General features: G+C 40.5%; 1 protein-coding gene across 1 annotated transcript in view; it reads left to right on the top strand.

Annotated features, from left to right (window-relative positions):
* The window catches only part of LOC103370538 (CMP-N-acetylneuraminate-beta-galactosamide-alpha-2,3-sialyltransferase 1), an 81,555-nt gene that overhangs the window by 26,133 nt on the left and 35,486 nt on the right, over positions 1-19,936 (top strand). Inside the window, exon 2 of the mRNA XM_008299631.1 lies at positions 18,245-18,904. Coding sequence (XP_008297853.1) covers positions 18,614-18,904 — 291 coding nt within the window. The 5' untranslated portion in view covers positions 18,245-18,613. The remainder of the gene's footprint in view (positions 1-18,244; positions 18,905-19,936) is intronic.

Below are 19,936 nucleotides of genomic sequence, written 5' to 3'. Positions count from 1 at the left end.
CACAGAAAATAATTATATTGTTAGCGTTACAATGGAGAACAGCAGCAAATACATAAATTACCCGCATAAAGAGAAATAAATAAGGAAAAGCAATCATCTCACCTTGACACACAAATGGCCACTAGTGTGAGGCTGCTTCACTGTGCTGAGGTTTAAGCTCCATCACGTTTCAATCAAGGTTCCATCAGCGCTCTGTGCAGGCCACAAGTGGTGGACGCCGGGTCAGAGGTGTTGATAGGTCTGGGGGTGTGATGGGCTGTTATGATCCAGAGACGGAGCACGCTTGGGATTTGTTAATGCAACCAAACTTTGCATTTTCATCATATGCCTTCATGGTAGTTTGCATGTGATGCATTCAAGTCAGTTTATCAAATAGGGAGGTCTTGATCCAATGTCAAACATGGAGGCAAATTTTAAATAATTTTTTTAATAAATGCAGCGTTAGCAATTAATAATTGATAACTGACAAATTAGGCGCAATACACATTTGTCTCGTGCAAATATTTCCGTTTTAGTAAAGGGACACATGATTTAGTCCACAAAGGCAGCGTTATTTCATATGCCAGTGGGATATAAAAATGCTGTCTTAATCAATCCCATCTTGTCTTAAAGACATAACTCTAGTGTGAGTACATTAGGCATCACAGCAGTCTTTGTCATGGTTGCTCATTGCTAACTAAGTCCACATTATGCTCTCTGTTTCATTGCTAGACTTTAAAACTGTCCATCTGGTGGCAAACCACGTACTACAGTTAATCTAAAAATACATGTGTATTATCCAGAAAAACTATAGTGGATCAGCAGATGGGAAATATTAAATGACTTCTAACAGATTGGAATGAAGGAAAAACAACTTGATTGGGACATCCCTACTATCAAACATTCTACTATTGATGGCAGTTTCTATCACTGGTACAAATCACATTGTTTATTTACCCAGACCTAATCATCTCTCCAGAGGATCAGACAAAAAAAACATCTAATTTTCTGTCTTTTATGTACTGTACCTGTGCTTCTAGATTCTCAATTTACTTTCTTTATAAACTGTATTTGCAAACACCCTCTCTACTTTCCGGTTAGGCTTAAAGCTTACAGTCCGTTCTGGCTCAGGTGACCCTGAACCATCGCTCACTTACGATGAGGCCCAGGCTCCTGGAGGACCTTCTATCGTTCACTAAGCACCTCTTTTCTCTTTGGATCGCCATGCATTTATACGCCACGATTGCGTGTCATTAACTGTGTCTTCTCTCTCCTCTAGTTTGTGTTTTGTCCTCTCTGTCCTCTCTCTGCCTGCACCTCTCTAAAGACCTCACCAACCTGTTCACTGTTTATTGTTGTCTTTGTTTATTGTTTCTTTCACCTTTTCTCCTTCCGAATCAGGTTCTATTGCAAGTGTATTACTATTAAAAATAGGAGTTATTCCTCCCCACTGCTGCTCAGTGGGGATTTGCTGGGTTTCTCTCAGTAACACTGTGATGTCCTGACCTTACTATGCAAGGTTAAAAACAATATCACTGATTTTTACTTGTTCCAGCTGATCAGCTGAGCTTGATTGTGACATCTATAGTGTTTCTATATGCTGGAGGGATGAGATGCCCTTATTCACCCAACTAAGTTCCTCAATTAAACCTGCACATGCTCGCAGCCTTAACGGCCACTTGCCAGAAATGTGTCACACAAGTAGACAATTGGCAAATTGCAAGTAGTGCAAGTGTGGGTGTTGGGCCAAACCCATTGTCACATCAGTGGAGGGCTTTTGTTGTGGACCATCTGCAGCGAGTGCTGCAGTGCAACAGTGACACAGCATGAAAAAATTGAATTGATTGAGTTAACCCTTTCACATCACTTCCTTTTTGCTAAAGCAGAGTAAGTGCTCGGAAGCAATTTGTTTATTGGACTCTTATGACAAAAAATACAGAGCGGCACATGGAGAAGATTTCTGTCCAAGTAGAAAATGTAAGAAATTGCAATTGTTCTATGTATGTTTTCTTCTTACAAAGTAATGAGCGACTGCAGCTGATGATGTTGCTCTGGCTTTAGTGTTTTAAAAGAGTTAAGTTTAAATCATGAGGATTTGTGTTTTTAAACAATAACTGAATGAGGGGATAGAATTAAAAATACAATGGCGGCAGAATTGTGAAAGTTATTTAATGCAATAATAATATGACACAAGTAAGAGTCTCCAAAGCTACGAGCATTGGAGACTGCACTCACAGATTGGACCATTACTTTACCCATTGGTTTCCTGAACAGCAGTTTGAAAGCCCAGTGTGGGGGCGCTTCAGTCATCGCCTTCTTGTCAGTGAATAACTTCCAGCTAATCCAAAAATGGACTTAGAAGTGGAGCATGAGTGGAGCTGAGGTGGGCCGTGCAAATGTCTCTGTGCCATCGACTTTCCTGTGACAACAAAATCCAACCTAAACTAGTGACTTATGTAGAAGTTCACGTCATAAAGTTTCATAGATACATTAGATATAGAGACCAAAGCTGCAAACATGTCTATTTTTGCTTTAACTTTGGCCATTTCACATGGAGGGTAATGGGACTCTAGTGGCCATTTGAAAAACTGCAGTTTTTGGCATTTGACTTCAATTTTGAGCCCCAGAGCTTGCTGCTTGGTTAATTAGTACAAAATTTTAAGTGCAGCTGAGGCTGATGGGAATGTCAGTTCAGAAAGCATAAGATCAAAAACAAAGTTATTGAACAAATTAAAACTCTAAATCATTTTAAATCAAGAAGGTCATCACTGGCATGGCTAAAAATGGCGGCCAAATCAAGGCCTTTAAGTGCCTGAAAGCTGCACAGACGTGAACATTAAAGTGGCAATTATCGGTGGATTTAGTAGCATTAGAAAATTTTCATTCAAATGGCATGACTTAATATTAACATGAGATAGATCCTAAAGACTAAGATGTGTTGTTCACCAGTAGAGCTGCTAACAAGTTGAGAGAGAAGACTGGGATCATCAGGAACAGGGAGTCTTTGTTCCAGAGCCGAGCACAAGCTTGAATGTGAGCCACAGATGTCACCAGCCAGACATACAATCATCAGACTACTGGTATTGATCCACAGTGATGTGAATTTTCTGAAGATATACAGTGTTATGGTCACTGATTGATTCTGTTATTATCAATGAAGGCTTAATGTCAGCGTTCAAACCAGAGAATATACCTGAACATCAATACAAACTGTTCAGTTCATGAGCTTTATGCTGATCTGCCATACCTGTGGCAAGGCTTTAGGTGTATCTAAGCAACAAGAGTTCAAGAACAGTCACATTATTGCAGAAACCAAGCTCTTGCATGCACTGCAGCATTATATATGCAATATATTAACTGTTTACTGCAGTGCACCGAGCACTTCAGGGTGCACCAGGAGTTCACATTTGTTGGATGCAGCCAATGCTGACAACTAGGGATGAGTGCAATTAGTTGACTAAATAATTTAAAATGTTGCTGCCCTTACTAGAAATACTAGTCGTTTAAACTAATTATTTTTCAAATACAGTTAAGTGTCATATCTTAAGGTGTTGCGCAGCCATCTGGGGTGGCAAACATCAGCGAGGTGGAATATAGGAAAGGTGATATCTCATAAAAGCAGCGGGGTTTGTCAGTATATTGATGTAGAAAATGAACATTAGATTGTATAGAAGCTGTGTTAGACCAAACCGGCATAAAACCACTTGACTAATGTGTACACAGGAATGTGGACGTTAACTTGCCAGGAAAGAATACTGCTGCTGCTTCTATCACTCACACACATACAAGCATAACACCATTAATAATAGAATACTGTTTAATAATACTGTGTCACCTTTCATTTAAAAAAAAACAAGAGAAAAGTGATTAACGGTTTTGTCTTAAAGCCATGCATTTTTTTTTCAATTTTTCAAAGTTTAAGCTAATTTAGGGATCAACCAATACTTTTTTTTTCCAGGACAGATGTTGATACCAATATATAACCAGCGTGTGACAGCCGGCAACCTGTCAGTCATAACCAGGTTACTTTATTACTCTTACTGAATATGTTTAATGGAAATGGGAGTGATGAGCGTCACATGATGCTACATCATTCTCCTCTGTTTACTGTGAGATCCATTGATTAAGATTGATCAGGTTGTCTCCTGGAGTTATATTTGCTTTTTCTCTGTTTCATTCATCTTACTGGTTCTGTCACTTTTGTTGCTTACCAAGTTCAGTTCTCAAAGCATCAGTGGTTAATGTTTTCTGGACACTGCTTTGGGTTGCCTTCTGACTTCACCGCTAGCCATTAGCGTAGCCTTAGCCACTGTGAAATAAGACAGCTTCTTGATTTGTGTTCAGTTTTTGCCAGTTGTGTCTCCGCTAGAGAGATGTGTCTGTTAGTTACAACAGATTACTGATGTTAATCTTACTTTAGGATTACTTTCTTTAGGATATTAGCCACCAGCAAACTTCTTATGTGTCCACAGGATTCATCCCTTCAAACCTTCCCATCCATTGTCCATGTGAAACACTGCAATACATTCTGGCGTTGTCGTGTTGCGTTCCGAGAGACAAGGTGTTGAATTTTCCAATGCTTAATTTCTTTAAAGTTGAGGTTTCGGTTAATTTATGCAAATGAGGAGTGTGGAGCGGGGGTCTGACGCCTCACGGAGCTTAATTAAAACTTTTAAACTAACCCTCGTTAATCTAAAACGAGGACGGATTAATCAAATGTATAGGATAGTTTCCCACCTTAAATGGTTCACATTTTGCCAAACCGTTTTCGTAGAGAAAGTTTTCCAGTGAGCTGCCATGTTAGTCCAGTTTGAAATCCAGGAGTCTCCAAGTGAAGCATCGTCCAGTCAGATGCAGCTGATGTTTGCACAGCTGTCGGCGGGTGAAGACTGTATTGATTCCTGTGAAGGGCAGCTGACATTTATCTTTCCGAGTTGTACACCTTTCAAGCTTCCAGTGAGAGGTGGTGCAATAATTTAGGGAATTTTTAGTGTGACGGGGAAACTGGGTTTGCATTTGTAAGATTCAGTGTTCACTACAACTTGAGCAACATCTGATACCTCACCTTTGAAATACAACTCCACACACAGCTGATTTACCAGATCTGCTCGACTTCTGTAAATGCACTCGTCTGGCCCCACCTGCAAAGTAGCTGTCAGTGTTGATAGGCTATTACGAATGATGTGTAACCAATCAGATAGAGGTGTGGCCGGCGTGTTGATTGAGACCACAGAGTGACTGTAAAAAGACAGCTGACTGAGTCAGAGTCGTGCATTTAACTTATTTTGTCTGTAGTATATTAAGAAAAAAAACTAATCTCAATAATTGGAAAAATGCCAAATATTTGCTCCAATAATCAACCAGGCCAATGATCAGTCGATTCCTAACATTATCCAATAAATTGTGCTCAATTGTGATTGATTGACGGACTGACTTGAGTCTTTGAAATATTGTATTGATGTATTGCTGTCAGCATGTTGGTACGGTGCACTGGTATCAACATAATCCCTGGAGTTTCAGAGCGATAACACTTTGGTGGAACGACCGGTACATCACCCCGCTTCTTCTGCTTTGAATATAACACTGTACAGAAAGTTGTGTCCTAGGTAAAAGAGACCAACACTGAGTTCCGATGTGCTGAAAACGGTAGTCTTCTAAGTCGAACAATATGTACTATCCACCAACACCTCCATATGCTTCATTTTCATTCCACTACGAAGACGTCATACCACCCCCTGCTGTGCCGTGATACCAAACACATACACAAGTTCTTGAAAATTTGAACAAACAACGATTGCTTTCGATCTCAAGAGAGGACAGTCTGCTTTTCATGTTCTTCTTGACAGAAGTGGATTTTTTTCCAAATGCAGAAGTGAATCTGGAACAAGATCAGAGACAGACTGAACTCCTCAGTGGATTTGACTTGGCACACTTAGAGAAATCATTTAATACAAAAAATTATATTAAAAAAAAACAAACTCTTGTTGATGATACATCTACCATCGTACCTGATGGCTGAATACTGATCAGAAATCTAACAAAGAGAGTGTCCTTGTGCCGTGCAGTTGAAAAGGACCACTTGCACTTGGAAACATGCTGTTTGAAACATGCTTCCTAGTTGTGTGCCAAATCTCTGAAATCCTTGAAGGAATCTTCCTCACTGTAAGCTAGTTTGCCTTGTGTACTCAGTCTTCAGCAAACATGCTGCTTTACCCTCTGATCTTCCCTTTTTGTGGCTCATATTTTCACATCTACATAAAGACGAGAAAGAATCCCTCTGGTGTAAAAGTGCTGTAAAAAATTTTCTCTGATCAAAAACCCTGAACATAAAGATTCATCAGCATCACAGGAGACATTTTTATGTTGACAAAAATGCAAATGGACTGTTTTATTTCATTCAGAGCTTCCCACACCTTCCCCAGCGCCCATGATTAATGGGACAGACATCGCCTTTTGGATGGAGAACTTCTTTGACAAAACACATTAATACTGGAGCCTGTTTTACATTCTCTTCCTGGCTGCATCTAGCTATCAGTGGAAATGCTGGAAAAAAGCATTTGTCTGTATGCAAAATGGCCTAATCAAAAATAGTGATAAAAAACATAGGAAACTGGGGGGAGAAAAATTCCCCAGTGTCATGGGAACACATTTTCTGTGTTAGCAAACGTGCCAATTTACTACCCATTTCCTTCCATCGAAGGCGTCCCACATCTTCCGCTTTGTTAATGATTAATGGGACAGACGTCTCATTTTGGACACAGAAGGTGCTTGACAACACACATCAATATTCGGAGCTGCTTTACATTCTGTCCACCTTTGTATCAGTCAGAGTCGTGGAAAACATTTGACTGCATGCAAAATGGTTGGAGATTTTCCATTCCAGAGTAAACATCAAAACCAATTTTCAGGAGGGGCTGAAACTGCAGCTACTTCTACCTCAGTTAGATTTCACTACACCAGGCGCTTACCCAATCTGAAAATCATCAGATGGCTTCTACTGAGCTGGGAAAAGCTATTGCTTTGTACAAACTGTGCCTCTTGTACTTCATATCATGTGTACATTTTTGGGGGGGTTTCATTACCATATTGATGCGTCTTGTTCCTCCTGTGTCACAAATGTACATCACAAAGGAGGGCTGAGTGATTTGAAGAAGAGTATCCAGCTGTGATTTTTCACACTGATATTATAGAAATAGGGTTCCCATAATATTTAACAAATGTATTGTTTCGAAAAACAGGATTAGATACCTCATAACTAACAGTCAGATCAACTTTTTAATCACAAAACTGATTAATTTCGGTCACATTTATTAAGACATCTCATTACTAGTACACTGGGACATTGTGCAAGACTTTCAAAAGTGGTATTAAATGTATTACTGAAAACTTCCTATTTGTCACATTATGATAAAGACAAATTGTTGGTAAGTCACATTAAGGCTCCAGACTTTTTTGTTTTTAAGTAGTTGTACTGGTGTGCTCGGCTTTTTCATTTAGGTGCACCCAGAATTTTTTATTTTTCTGTAAATAATGCATTTTAAGCTTTGCTCTTTTGTATATCAGTTCCCATACACATTGGTATTTTTAGCTCACATAAATGATTGTCAACAGGAATAAAGGTGCTGATAAATGTCAAGGACGAGTTTCTCGGAGTCAATGTGCTTGTTAAGTGTTCCAGTTCAGAATGTTGATGCTCTGACAGCAAACGCTCTGTTTCCAGCACTGCTTTGGTTGCGCTTCCTGCAAACAGTTGCATGTTTTTGACCATTTTATCATATGTCCAGGTTGCACACAGGTTGAGAATTTCCTTGCAGTGGTGAGACAGATGTGTGTTCAGAAATCCCGGGTTGTTTTCTGAAGCGACAACTTGCAGATGTGTGTTCACGTGCAGACTATCAGTAGATACTGCAAATGACCAAAGCTCCCTTCGCACCTCAAATGCATTGGTAGGTGCTACTAGGTGACTGAACACAGTGAAGCCTCTAGTCTCCACTTTTTAAGTTACTTTAAACCGCATGTAATATCACATTTTAAAAAGTTGAAGCCGAGTGATTTTATCTGCCAAATGTCAGGCTTATCGGTGCGACCAGTGAAAATTTGTAGTTGTGCTCTAGAGCCGTTTTTTTTACAGATGTTTTACTGTTTGGTTAGTTCACAGTTTCCTAAAGCTCCGGGTTTGGTCTGCTTCCATTCAACACTTTTCATGCCCGTTTTCATTTTGCACATACAGGCCTTGAGTGGAATTGACAGAACTGACAGAAAAATAATGAAAATATCAAAAGATGTTACACCTTATTGAAGTGGTTGCTGCATGTATTGATAAAAGCAAAATGAGCCAAAGTGCAACAGAAACAACTCAGCAAATCAACCGTGATGTCAGTGAAACATGTGGCTTACTCACTGGAGCTTCTTCATTGGATCTGTGTGGAGACACGAGGTGGCTGTTACCTAAAACACAATGAAATGCTATAATTTCATCATGTTTTCATCATTATTTGTGCTCATTTGCAGTTTGACTGACAGACTGACTGTCTGTCCATTTTGGCATGAAAGTTATTAATAGTTCAGCCTTAACAGAAACTTTCCTTGAGGCTTGATGCAAACACGTTCTCAGACATACAGCACATGAATTTAGCAATTATTATGCATCAGTCTATATCGTAGCTTGGCTATTAATACTAAACTGTAAATCTCAGTGTCTTGCCAGTGGACCGATGATTACAAGCTCATGCTGTAGACATATACATTAAAAACTGACAGAACATATTAAAGTTTTTGTGGAGATAACAAACCTGAATGGACTTCGGGTAAAAAGCACATTCAGATGATGCAATAGTGAAGCCATAGAAACACACCGAGCCTTGGTTTTGAATATTTCATAGCGTCAACATCATATAGCTGGAGGTGGAACAAGGTGAAACCAAAAATATATGACATCCTCGGTCAGAAGGCTGGAGATGGTTTATCCAAAACTACAGCTACTTAAGGGGGAAGCAGGGGAGGGAAATGTATGTTAAGGCGTTTAAAATGGTAAGCCAGAGCTGAGGGAATTGCTCGGAAACATAGTGTGAAGGTTCATCTCACACTGACTTGCTCTGTGCTTGTACTCGGTGACACCAGCCTGAAGTGAATAAGGCAGCCTCACAGGGAGTTAACACACCAGAGAAACTTTATTGCTCCAGGCAAGTGCAGGTACATGGATGGGTGTGAAGGACGTGACAAATGCAAGTCTGCAGTAATCAGTGGAAATGCAATGAGAGAACGTCTAAGTGGATGGATAATATAATATTGCAATAATAAAATTAGATGTATAATCACATGCTGAGCCGAGGCAGATGAGCAAAGGTTTATTAGGGTAATGTCATGTTAACAACAGTAAACCCAGCATCAACAAGGACATAAAGAAGCAGTGGAGAACGTAAAAGAAAAGAATAGCTGCTGCTCTGTAGCGGTGAAGCAATCAGCACAATAATTTACACAAATCAAATTCTACAAAGTAACAAGGGCACAGAAAAAGAAAATCGATGTTTCCACAAATGCCGTCATCCAGTAAGATGCATTATTTATTCAAAATCCAAATATCAAAGATATATCCAAGATGTATTCTGTCGAACACGCTGACATGCAGTCAAATGATTTAGCGAGCCCTCAGGGGGGAGTGTCATGAAACATTTGAGAATGTCCTCGAGTTTTTTTTCTGCAAAATCCAGTTTGCAAATCTACAAAAAAAATAAAAATTCAAAATGGTTGTAGAGTTATAGAGTAAATATACATCTAAAATTTGCAGAAGAGTTTTCCCTCAGGCCATAGATGAAGTTTATCTGAAGTTTGTAGACTCAAGGCACTGCTGGTTATATTGACTTAGTGAAGGCACATTGCTGCCTGGCTTATTGTTTCTGATGCGATATATAAGCGTTATAGCTGTGCTGCCTGCAGACTCAAGACCTAAATAACAAGACTGGTGATGCTGTTGTTTTCAACAAATCTCATGACCTAAACCAGAGCAGAAGTACTTTCTTACTCAGCCACCCTCACTTTCAGCTTAAAGAACCCCCATTGAGCACATTAACAGGTTTATGTTTTTGTTATTGGGGTCTACTAGAACATGTTTATGTGCTTTAATGTTCAACAAACACAGCACTGTTTTCATATTTTACATTGTCGTCACACCTCTTCCCAGCCTCCGTCGGAAACACTTTGTTTTCATCCCCTCAGCTGGCAAACAAAGTGAAAGAGCACCGGCTAAGTATTGTAACGCCAGAGCTATGAGAACATGTAGCTCTATAGCGAGATAACAATAGTGGACTGCAAAGAAGCAGCTCATTCTTTGTTTTAGGGCCAAACTAGCACTTAGCAGGTGTTATGCCGATGTGTTACATGATGATGTAGACAATAAAAAGAAGAAAAAGCTTCAAATGAGGTGTTTAAGGCAAGTAAGAAGCAGTTGTGGTTTATTTCCTTTTGGTGTTGATTTTAAGCTTTCTAAGTTTGCGTACATTTTACATGCTCAGAAAAGCTATATCGCTAAAGGAAGGAAAAATCCAAAACAGTTTCTCATTCATACACCAATGGCAACAGAGATGCCATGTAAAGCGCCTGCCTGCCGTCGGGCCCAACGTCAGGTTCAATATCTCTGACTCTGGGCACCAGCAGGAGACCTCTCCGTGAGGTTCTCAGAGCCTGAGATGGTTCATATGGCACTAACATGTCAGAGATGTACATTGGTGCCAGACCATGAAGAGACTTGTACACAAGCAAAGCTGTTTTAAAGTCAATCCTCTGAGTGATAGAAAGCCGGTGCAGAGACCTCAGCACTGGACTAATACGCTCGTGTTTTCTGGTTCTAGTCAGGACTCGAGCAGCAGCGTTCTGGATCAACTGCAGCTCGTTTAGAGAGGCCAGTGGGCCAGCTGTTACAGTAGTCTGACCTGCTGGAGACAAACACATGGACTAGTCTCTCTAAGTTTGGTTTAGACACTATACCATTGATTTTGGCAAAAACTAGGAGTTTTCCCCTTCAAACGATCAACCAGCACATCTACAAAGAGATCCTGCGGTGTTTGCGTCGTTCAGTGCGCGAGAAGAGGCGAGAGTTGTGGCAGGACAGGTCGTGGCTGCTTCACCATGACAACCTGCTCACAACGCCCTGAGCATCCCACAGTTCCTGCTGAGAAGAACATCGCTGTGCTGGAGCAACCTCTCTACTCACCCCACCTTCTCTTTGGGATTTTTTTCCTCTTCCCCAAGCTCAAGGGGGTCATCAAGGAGACCTGTTTTGAAGACGTGGACGACATCAAGATGGCTGTGACGACGGAGCTGAGGAGGATCCCGGAAGAATCCTTCCAGGAGTGCATGGCGGCGTGAAGGCAGAGAAGGCTGGGGAAGTGCGTTAGACTCCAGGAGGATTACGTCGAAGGGGAAAATTCGTATATATATCTTTTGTGACACCAGTCTTGAAACTTTTGTGGCACTCCTTGTATGTTGGATTAACTCAAATTTACAAAAGTACAGTGCCCAGGAGAATAATTAATTGCAATTTTTCAAATAGATCTTGCGCTCTGTGATGTATTTCTTTAAAGCTTCAGTTCAATATTTAGTGTGTAATACATTTAAGATGTGTGATAAATCATTAACACATGAGACACCACTGAAATATCTAGTCTACATTCTAACTCAAGGATGAGACCTTAGATGTGTGTTTCTTATATTTTTTTGATTGCATAGAACACAGAACAAATCTAATGAGAAAATAAGACAAGCTGTCTGTGAACAGTCTGACATTGAAACAGTCCATCATTCACTGCTCAGCGGCAGCATCTGAGCGTTGCACATTCTCCAATCAAGTTCATTAAGGTAAATACAGTGATAATGATCATAAAAAAAATAAACCCTGCTGCAGAATGTATCTCCTAAATTGCAGCCTTTGCAATTATAGTGTTTCAAATTGCAGTTTTGATGTGAAATCAATAAATTGTTCAGCTCTATCACCCAACGTAATAGTTTAAATGACTGAAAACAGCTCCGGGGCTCAGAGGAATAACATAGATCAGACAATATGTGTTAGCAGAATCAACTCATTGCTTAGTTTTGGTCTGTTAATGAGATTTGAAGATGGAAAACGATTCTTTAATGTTGATTAAACCGTGAGAAAGTGATCATTTCAGCTTCTCATTTGTTTTAATGCAAAAGTTAAGTTTTGTTTGCTTAGGCGACCTGCGTGGGAATGCTCGTCACGTCCTCAAATCACGACGTGTCAATAGCTAGAAACAGCACACATCCCATTCCAGTTTAAAAATGTATAAATAACGCATCGCTGGTGGGCAAAGAATACTCTCACCTTCAAAATGTCAGGAGCCAGATAAACAGCCGCATTTTAAATGTGACCACTTTGCATCTCCTATTTTATCCCCTGAAAACATCTGGCCCTCTGAGAGCCACAGAAAGTCTCCGTTAAAGCACAGAAATCAAACAAACTGGCTTTACAGTAAACACGGTTTTAGGGTTTGAAAAACAGAAATATTAATGGTGGCTATGTTGTATGTTTCTTTTATACGAGTCGCCTTCAGTTTAATTAATGAATCTGACAACTGACCTCACATCTGTGAGCTGACCTGAGAAATGCTTCTCCATTTATTCAGACCTCGTCAGAAGTCTTTGCCCACACCTCTCCGTCCCTCAGTGCTACTAGAATTCCTTTTTTATGCGCTTGAGCAGGAAACATAACCATGCCTCCCGTTTTATTAAAATAAAGCACTGAGCTGAAAGTCAATATCTGTGAAAATGAAATACTCTCCACCAAAGGCACAGACTAGAGCATGAAGACTCCTAGATGTGATGCCATCAAATGTAAAAATCTGGAGCTTTTTCCTTTTTTTTATCCTCTGAGTGATATTATTAGTTATGGAGCAGAAATTTCACAGAAAATCCCACTGGATTTCTTCTCGGTTGCCTTAAACATCTCTTCTTATTCATCCTGTCTGGTGCAGTTTCAGATACTGAATGTTGATGATAGCAGAGATTCAGGTTTTCTTACTTTCAGCTCCGGCATGCTATTGTTCATATTAGGAAATTGAGCTGTTAGGCCGCTTTATTTTTTACATTAGCTGTTTCCAAAGCCCTGCTCAGACACGGAATATGAAACACCGTTGACTTTATCTGTCTGTGAAAGTAATGGCTTTTTGTCATTCGGACAGACGTTTCCATTATGTAAATTTTTCTTTTTATGCCATGTTTAGAGTGGCTCCAGCCTTGCATGAGAAAACACAGCCCCATCATTCAATTGAAAGAGGCCACTGTGGTTACACAGTGGGGACACTAACACCGACTGACGCACAACGCTGCATCAGTCAGCAGAAAGTTGTAACCTTTCTCAGCTGTCATCTGGCAAGGTGCTGCGTTTGTAGCGTGAACGCCGTATGTGTGCCAGTGCCAGAAAGATACGGTAAGATAAAAGATGGAAATAAACTAATAGCAGCATGATAACTTTATCGCAGTACTATTATTATTATTACCTGCTGTGCAGCTTAAAAATCATAGATCTGTTATTCAGATTGGATTTCTTGGAGACAACATTCCTCCACCAGCCACAACACACGTCCACTTTTGAACCTTTACTGAACCATAATTGTCTCACTGTATTAGCTGAAGTGTTGAAAAGTATTGAGTTGAAAACTACTGCATTAATAAATAAGAGTGTTTTCTTCCTTCTGGCTGCATCGGTGATTTTAAATCTTATTTTGCTGTTAAAGTCTTAATCAGTGAGCATGAAGGACCTTTTTCTCATCAGTTTCGTTGTTTATTAAATCGAGAAGTTGCTTCTTTTTTAATAACGCACCACAGTGCACACAACCAGAAATACTTAGAACCAGGTCTCTCATTTATGCACATGTTGAATGTAAGGAGTTTTACATGATGACATGATCAAGATCATTATCAGGCTTCTGCAGAGTTTGATGATGAGCTGATCATTTGAATCAGGTGTGTTGGAAGAGGGAGACATCTAAAACGTGAAGGACTGTGGCCCTCCAGGACCAGGATTGGACACCCCTGCGTTAGACAAATGTAAACAATAAAATATCTGCTGTGTGCAAGGCCACGTTTTTTTTCCCAGTATTGGTAATACAGTGGAATCAATGTTTTTAAAGGTGTTCTCAGGTGCTGCAGATTACATTTCTGAGTTCTCTCTACTTCTAATCATGGTTGTGTTGTTTCCATGGAGGTGCAGGAAGGAAAAAATAGCAAGGCAGACACTTTTTCAGATTATGGGATTGCTTCTAAAAGAATGTGTTTATTGTGATGGACTGATCCAACCTGGGAAGATGTAGAATCAAGGACTTGATTTTTATGCATTTTTGTTGTGCTGCTGCAACTTTTACCATTAAAATGACAACATCCCATTCAGACCTGCGCCACCTTTTGATGTGTTGTGGAAACAGGCCCGACCCAGAGAGAGACTGCTGCTGGGACGTCTGTGTAGAAACGATCCTGATGGGATGCTGACATGTTGCCGTCTCGTTACCACTGAGAGGAAACTCCCACGGAGAGGTTCGTCCCCACCAAGCGCGCTCTCTCAGCTCGGCATAGATACCGCTTTCAAGCATATAATACATAGGAGTGTTCAAAACTGCAGAATTTTGATGTCTTAAATTGCTCACAAGTAGCAGAGGTAAGCTGAGAGGAGAAAAACAATTTTCACGGAACACAAACTGAAAACACTTTACTGTACCCTGCAAAGTTGATGACTTCTCAAAACTGAAGATTAGAGTGAAAATCACAGCTTGCGCACTTTTTTTCCCCTGCTGCTTGCCACCCCCTCCCTCCTTCTCTCTCTCACTCTCTCTCTCTTCCAACCCTCCCCCCTTTCCTCTATCCTCTGAAGAGTGAACAGACGCTTTGCTGTCTCAGCTTGGCAATCTTTGATCAGCGCAGGGTTGCCAGGCTTCAGTCGGACAAGGTCAGTGAAACTAGATGATAGTCGGTGTGTTGTCAAAAGCGTGGAGTCACCACCTGTTTGAGAATGTATTCTGCCTGCACTCCCATCTACCTGGCCCCCCTAATGCCAGAGGGCTTCAAGCTGAGTGGAGTCAACAGCCTGTTTTATAGAAGTAGGCCCATTCATTGATGTGTCCATTATAAGTGTCCCCAGGTATCCTTGTCAAACTTGCTGCCTTAGACAATAACCAACCTTGGGCTGTATGCAAATCCGCGATCCGTTGTGAGTTACAGAGCCCCAAACAGCAGACGGGATCACTTATAAGCCTTCCTGCGCATTGGACTGTGTCAGTGCAGCTGATAAACGGCTGTACAGTTTGTTTTTTTGCTCCGATAGCAAGAATGAAATCAACAGGCAAGCTGTGTCACCGTGTAGCCGGTCTTAAACCCAATCCTCTTTGCTTCCCTCCAGGGTGGAATTTGAATGACCTGATCAATTTCTAATCAGGAAAGACCCGCAGCCTTTCTCTCGTCGTAATGGAGTTTCCCACAAATCTTCTGTACAGAGGGCTCACTCAGAAATTGTTCAGAGCAAAGGGCAGGTGACATGTTTTCTGGGGTTCATTTTTCTGATATATTCCTCACCCTGCGCTGCGGTGATAGCGTTTTATCTCCAATGTGGATCTGCTGTTGCCTAAATGTAGAAGTATTTGCGGAATCCTAAACACAGCTGCACATCAGAATGGAACCGGGGCCCCGTATAAAGGCAGAGGTGGCCTTTTCATGTTGAAAATGAAACCCCAGGAGGTCTGCCTGCTTTGTCAGTCGTGAAAAGCCAAGGTCTGGGAAAAAAAAAACAAAAAAAAAAAAACATTGTCTTATTCAATGTTATTCTGGGAAATTTGTCACCAGCGTGTTTCTGACTAACTATAGATTCTATAGTTTATCTCAGTGGTTTCCAACCCTGTCACACAGTCACGGAGAAGAACACCTTCACTGACACCACCTGTCATCGTCTCCTACGTAAATGTTTCCAATAGGTTCTTATTCAACACTGTTAATTTTATAACAGTTTGCATTTGTACCTTAGAGTTCATTGGCTTTTTTTTTTCAGTCATGAACTGTATACATGACTTTCAGATAACATTTATCAATTACTTGTAGATATTTTCAACCTTTCTCTAGCTATGCATTGCAGCTGAATCCCTAACTCTGTATTTTAACCATTTATCTTAGGTTTAGTACTATTAATGGGATAACTTTACATACATTTGCATGCATACGTGTGTGTTAGAATTTGCAACTGAATCGTTCTTCCTCTTCAACCATCTACTGTATCCGTTGCTTTGTATTTCCACCATTTATCCGTGACTTGCTAAATGATTGATCTCCGTGCATGCATTGTGTTTAGCTACATATTCAGTTTAGCATCTAACCAGAAGTGCCAGAGAATTACAATTTACGATTTTATTTAGCAGACGCTTTTATCCAAAGCGACGTACATCTGAAAGTAGATGCACATTCATACAGCAATGGCGACAGAGCTGCTATGCAAGGTGGGACTCCATTGGGAGTAACTTGGGGTTCAGTCTATCTATCTGGGGTGGGGGATCAAACCACCAACCTTGCGATTAGACGACAACCCGCTCTACCGCCTGAGCCACGGCCTCCTTAGAAGCAGTGAAATTGCAGCACAATGTGAGTTTGTCTTGTGGAATAGCTTTGAGGGCATTAAGACTTTTTTTTTTTTTGATTGGAAATGACACAGGCTTCTCCCAAAAGATAATAAGAGAATTTACAAAAGGCATTATTGTGGACAAAAATATTTCTCAGCTTTTATTTACATTGGAACCAAAAGTGGTATGTCCAAAAATATTCATACCCTTCTTCAACAATCAATAGGGAAGCCTTTATTGGCTATTGCAGCAATCAAACCCCTCCTATAATTGCTGACCAGCTTTTTGCATGTCTCCACGGGTATTTTTGCCCGTTCATCTTTTGCGATGAGCGATGGGTCTCCTTGCCATCACCCTGATCTTCAACTGGATTCCAGTCAGGACTCTGGCTGAGCCACTCCAAAACATTCATGTTTCTTCACCACTATTGCTGTGTGTTTTAGTTCATTGTCGTGCTAAAATGTCCAGTGGTGTCCAGTGGGTATGAATAATTTTGGGTTTGACTGTATGACCACATTACTCCAGCATTAAAATACTTACACTGTCTGTCTGTCTCTCAAAGAACTGATTTCAAAATCCAACTAGTTGTGTATAAATCCCTCTGTGCCTACACATCTCAGACATGTAAGTGACATACGACATACTACATGTCATACATGCTATTTATAATTGTGAGTTTTGAATTGTAATGATTTAGTGTATTTAAAAGCTTAAATCTGTGTCCTTTGCTATGTTTTTATTGTGTTGTAAGCACTTTGAATTACCCAGTGTACAAAATGTGCCTGCCTCATCCAAAGATAGATAAATGTGAAGATAAATATTTATTCTTTTACGTCCCTATCTACTGACCCACTAGTTTTCACACACACTCTGGGTCACAACGCAGTGGAAGCGATCAGGTGTCACACTTAATATATGGATGCTTATATATTTTATTGTGACTGTAATGTTTGGTTTTTCACATTTGCTCAGCTTCTTTCTACATACTTCACTAGTGTCGTAGGGTCTATAATCACTGCTTTAACTTAAATAACCCCATGTCAAACAAACTTGGGAAATCACAGCTTGGACATCTTAATTGGATGCATTCAAAGTGGTATACTGGGCAGGACTGTGACAGAAATTGCTTCTCTTATGTGCGCCTCCTGTGTTTGAATTCATGCACATGACTGTGGATCCGTGAGTCATTCAGGTATTATCCCTGTGAGTAATCATTCCTCATTTTGACTTTCATTTTTTCTCAGTTAACAAAAGCTGCTTCCAGCTATTGACATATTCTTAACAGAGGAGTGAAAGGGTGATTAAGGTTGTTGCCTGTTTTGTTCCAGGAGGGCTGCAATAACTTCCAGCATAGACATTTCTGGTGTTTGATGGTCTTTTTAAGAGCCAAGAGACTGTGATGCATCCTGTGTAATTTGGCAGTCTTGAAAGAAAGAAAAAAAAAACAGAGCAATAAACCAAACAATGGACATGAAACACTTTTCACGGGCCTACAAAGAAATTGCACTGTTACAAACTCATCTTGGAACTATTAGTGCTGTGAAATTACAAGAACAATGAGCATTGCAGAATTTACAAGCATTAGAGCTTCACAGGCTGTTTCCCCCGCTTTCTCCCAGTGTGTTTGTCACAAAAGTGTCCTTTTATTTGCCTTCCAGGTGGATCATTAAAGAATGGATGACACATCAGTCGCTGACCTCACAGTCAACATGCGAGCGCTCAGCAAAACTGACTACATCTGATTAACCAGGAGCCATCAAGCTGACAGAACCACACCGCGGATTTGCAAAGAAGCCACTTTGATGGGTTCCATTAAGGACGTTTATGAACCACATCCTGAGGCGTCTGAAAACTAAGAACAGAAGGATATGTTCATTTGACAGCAGTGTTATATCTGAGCCACGTGCACCATGTGGTCAGCAGGGCTGCTTTTTTCCCACACCTTTGGGACTCTAGATTTATCATGATGCTATTTTTGTCCGCTGCACTCCCCGAGTTTCCCACCAACTGATTTTGACTGTGACAACATGTCTCTACCCAAGCGGAGGAAAATCAGGACTTTTGCTCTCCTGTTTTGTGTCATTACATTTACAACGTTCCTGTTCAGTTACACTTTCCGGGACCCCTCGCTCTACTTCTTCAAGTACGCATTTCGCCTGTCAGACAACTTCTTCTCCAAAGGGCTCTGCGCCTGTCGACAGTGCGTAGCAGAGCTGGAGGACGACTCGTGGTTCGCCGAGCGCTTCAATCAGTCCATCCACCCTCTGATGACCAGGGAGAACAGCATCCTCTCCGATGAGACTTTTAAGTGGTGGCAGGTAAGTTTTAGGAGTATGTGTTTGTGGGATTTGCAGTGATATGTGACAGAAGATTGGAGAAACAAAAAAAAACAAAACATGCACGTTCAGCTTCTGAGAGCAGACATGGTGCTGAAAAGAAAAGATCATGAATAAAGAACAGAGATCACACGCTGCTGTAATGCTCCCAAGAAGTGTTTGTTTTCGCTACATTGATTGTTTCAAATCCAAGGGATCTTTACCAGGATCAAGTTGTGAAGCAAACTCCCACGCACAATTTGTTCACATTTAACAAGTGAGATGGAGGATATGGAAATTACTGCTTTTTTTCTCACCATCTCTCAGTCAATAGTTACAGAGAGATATTTTCCATCACAACTTGATGCCACAACCCTTCACTTGCTTAAGATTGCTTAATAAAATCTGTCTCCATTATACTGGGTGACTGACAGGTGCCAGAGGTGCGTTGCCTTTAGACTGCGTATGACAATCGTGGTGACTGGAACCAATTGCATGAGTGAAACAAATATACTTGCTAACTTTCATTGTAAAACCCTTTTCAGAGATGCAGTCCTTTCCATTGTTCTGATGGCATGTTTACTGGAGCTGCAACGGTTAATCAATTTCAATCAAGTTTGTAACTATTAATTTATGTGACAACTATTTTGATAGCTGAACAACTGCTTCAGGTATTTCTTTTCTTTTTTTGATAACAAAAGGCCTCTTAAATTTGAATTATTTCTGTTTTCTGTCCTCCTCTATGACAGTAAACCTTTGAGTTGAGGACAAAATAAGACATTTAAGGCCTTTGAGCAACACTGATTGGTATTTTTTTCACATTTTTATACACCAAACTAGTCAAGAAAATAATCAACATTGAAATTAATCATTCGTTCCTAATTAGGGTCCGAGCACCCAAAAGGGTGTGAAGACCCTATTGGAACTGCTCGAATTATTATTATTATTCGTGCCAAAGACACGCGTTTTTGAGGCCCTAAACATACTCGAAAACTCACCAAAATTGCCATGTACATCAGACCCGGTGAAAAATTT

The sequence above is a fragment of the Stegastes partitus genome, unplaced genomic scaffold, assembly GCF_000690725.1.
Source record: "Stegastes partitus isolate 25-593 unplaced genomic scaffold, Stegastes_partitus-1.0.2 Scaffold1439, whole genome shotgun sequence".
In the NCBI taxonomy this organism is placed as follows: domain Eukaryota; kingdom Metazoa; phylum Chordata; class Actinopteri; family Pomacentridae; genus Stegastes; species Stegastes partitus.
The sequence above is the reverse complement of the archived record's forward strand: the minus strand, read 5'-3'. Positions and strand labels throughout refer to the sequence as shown.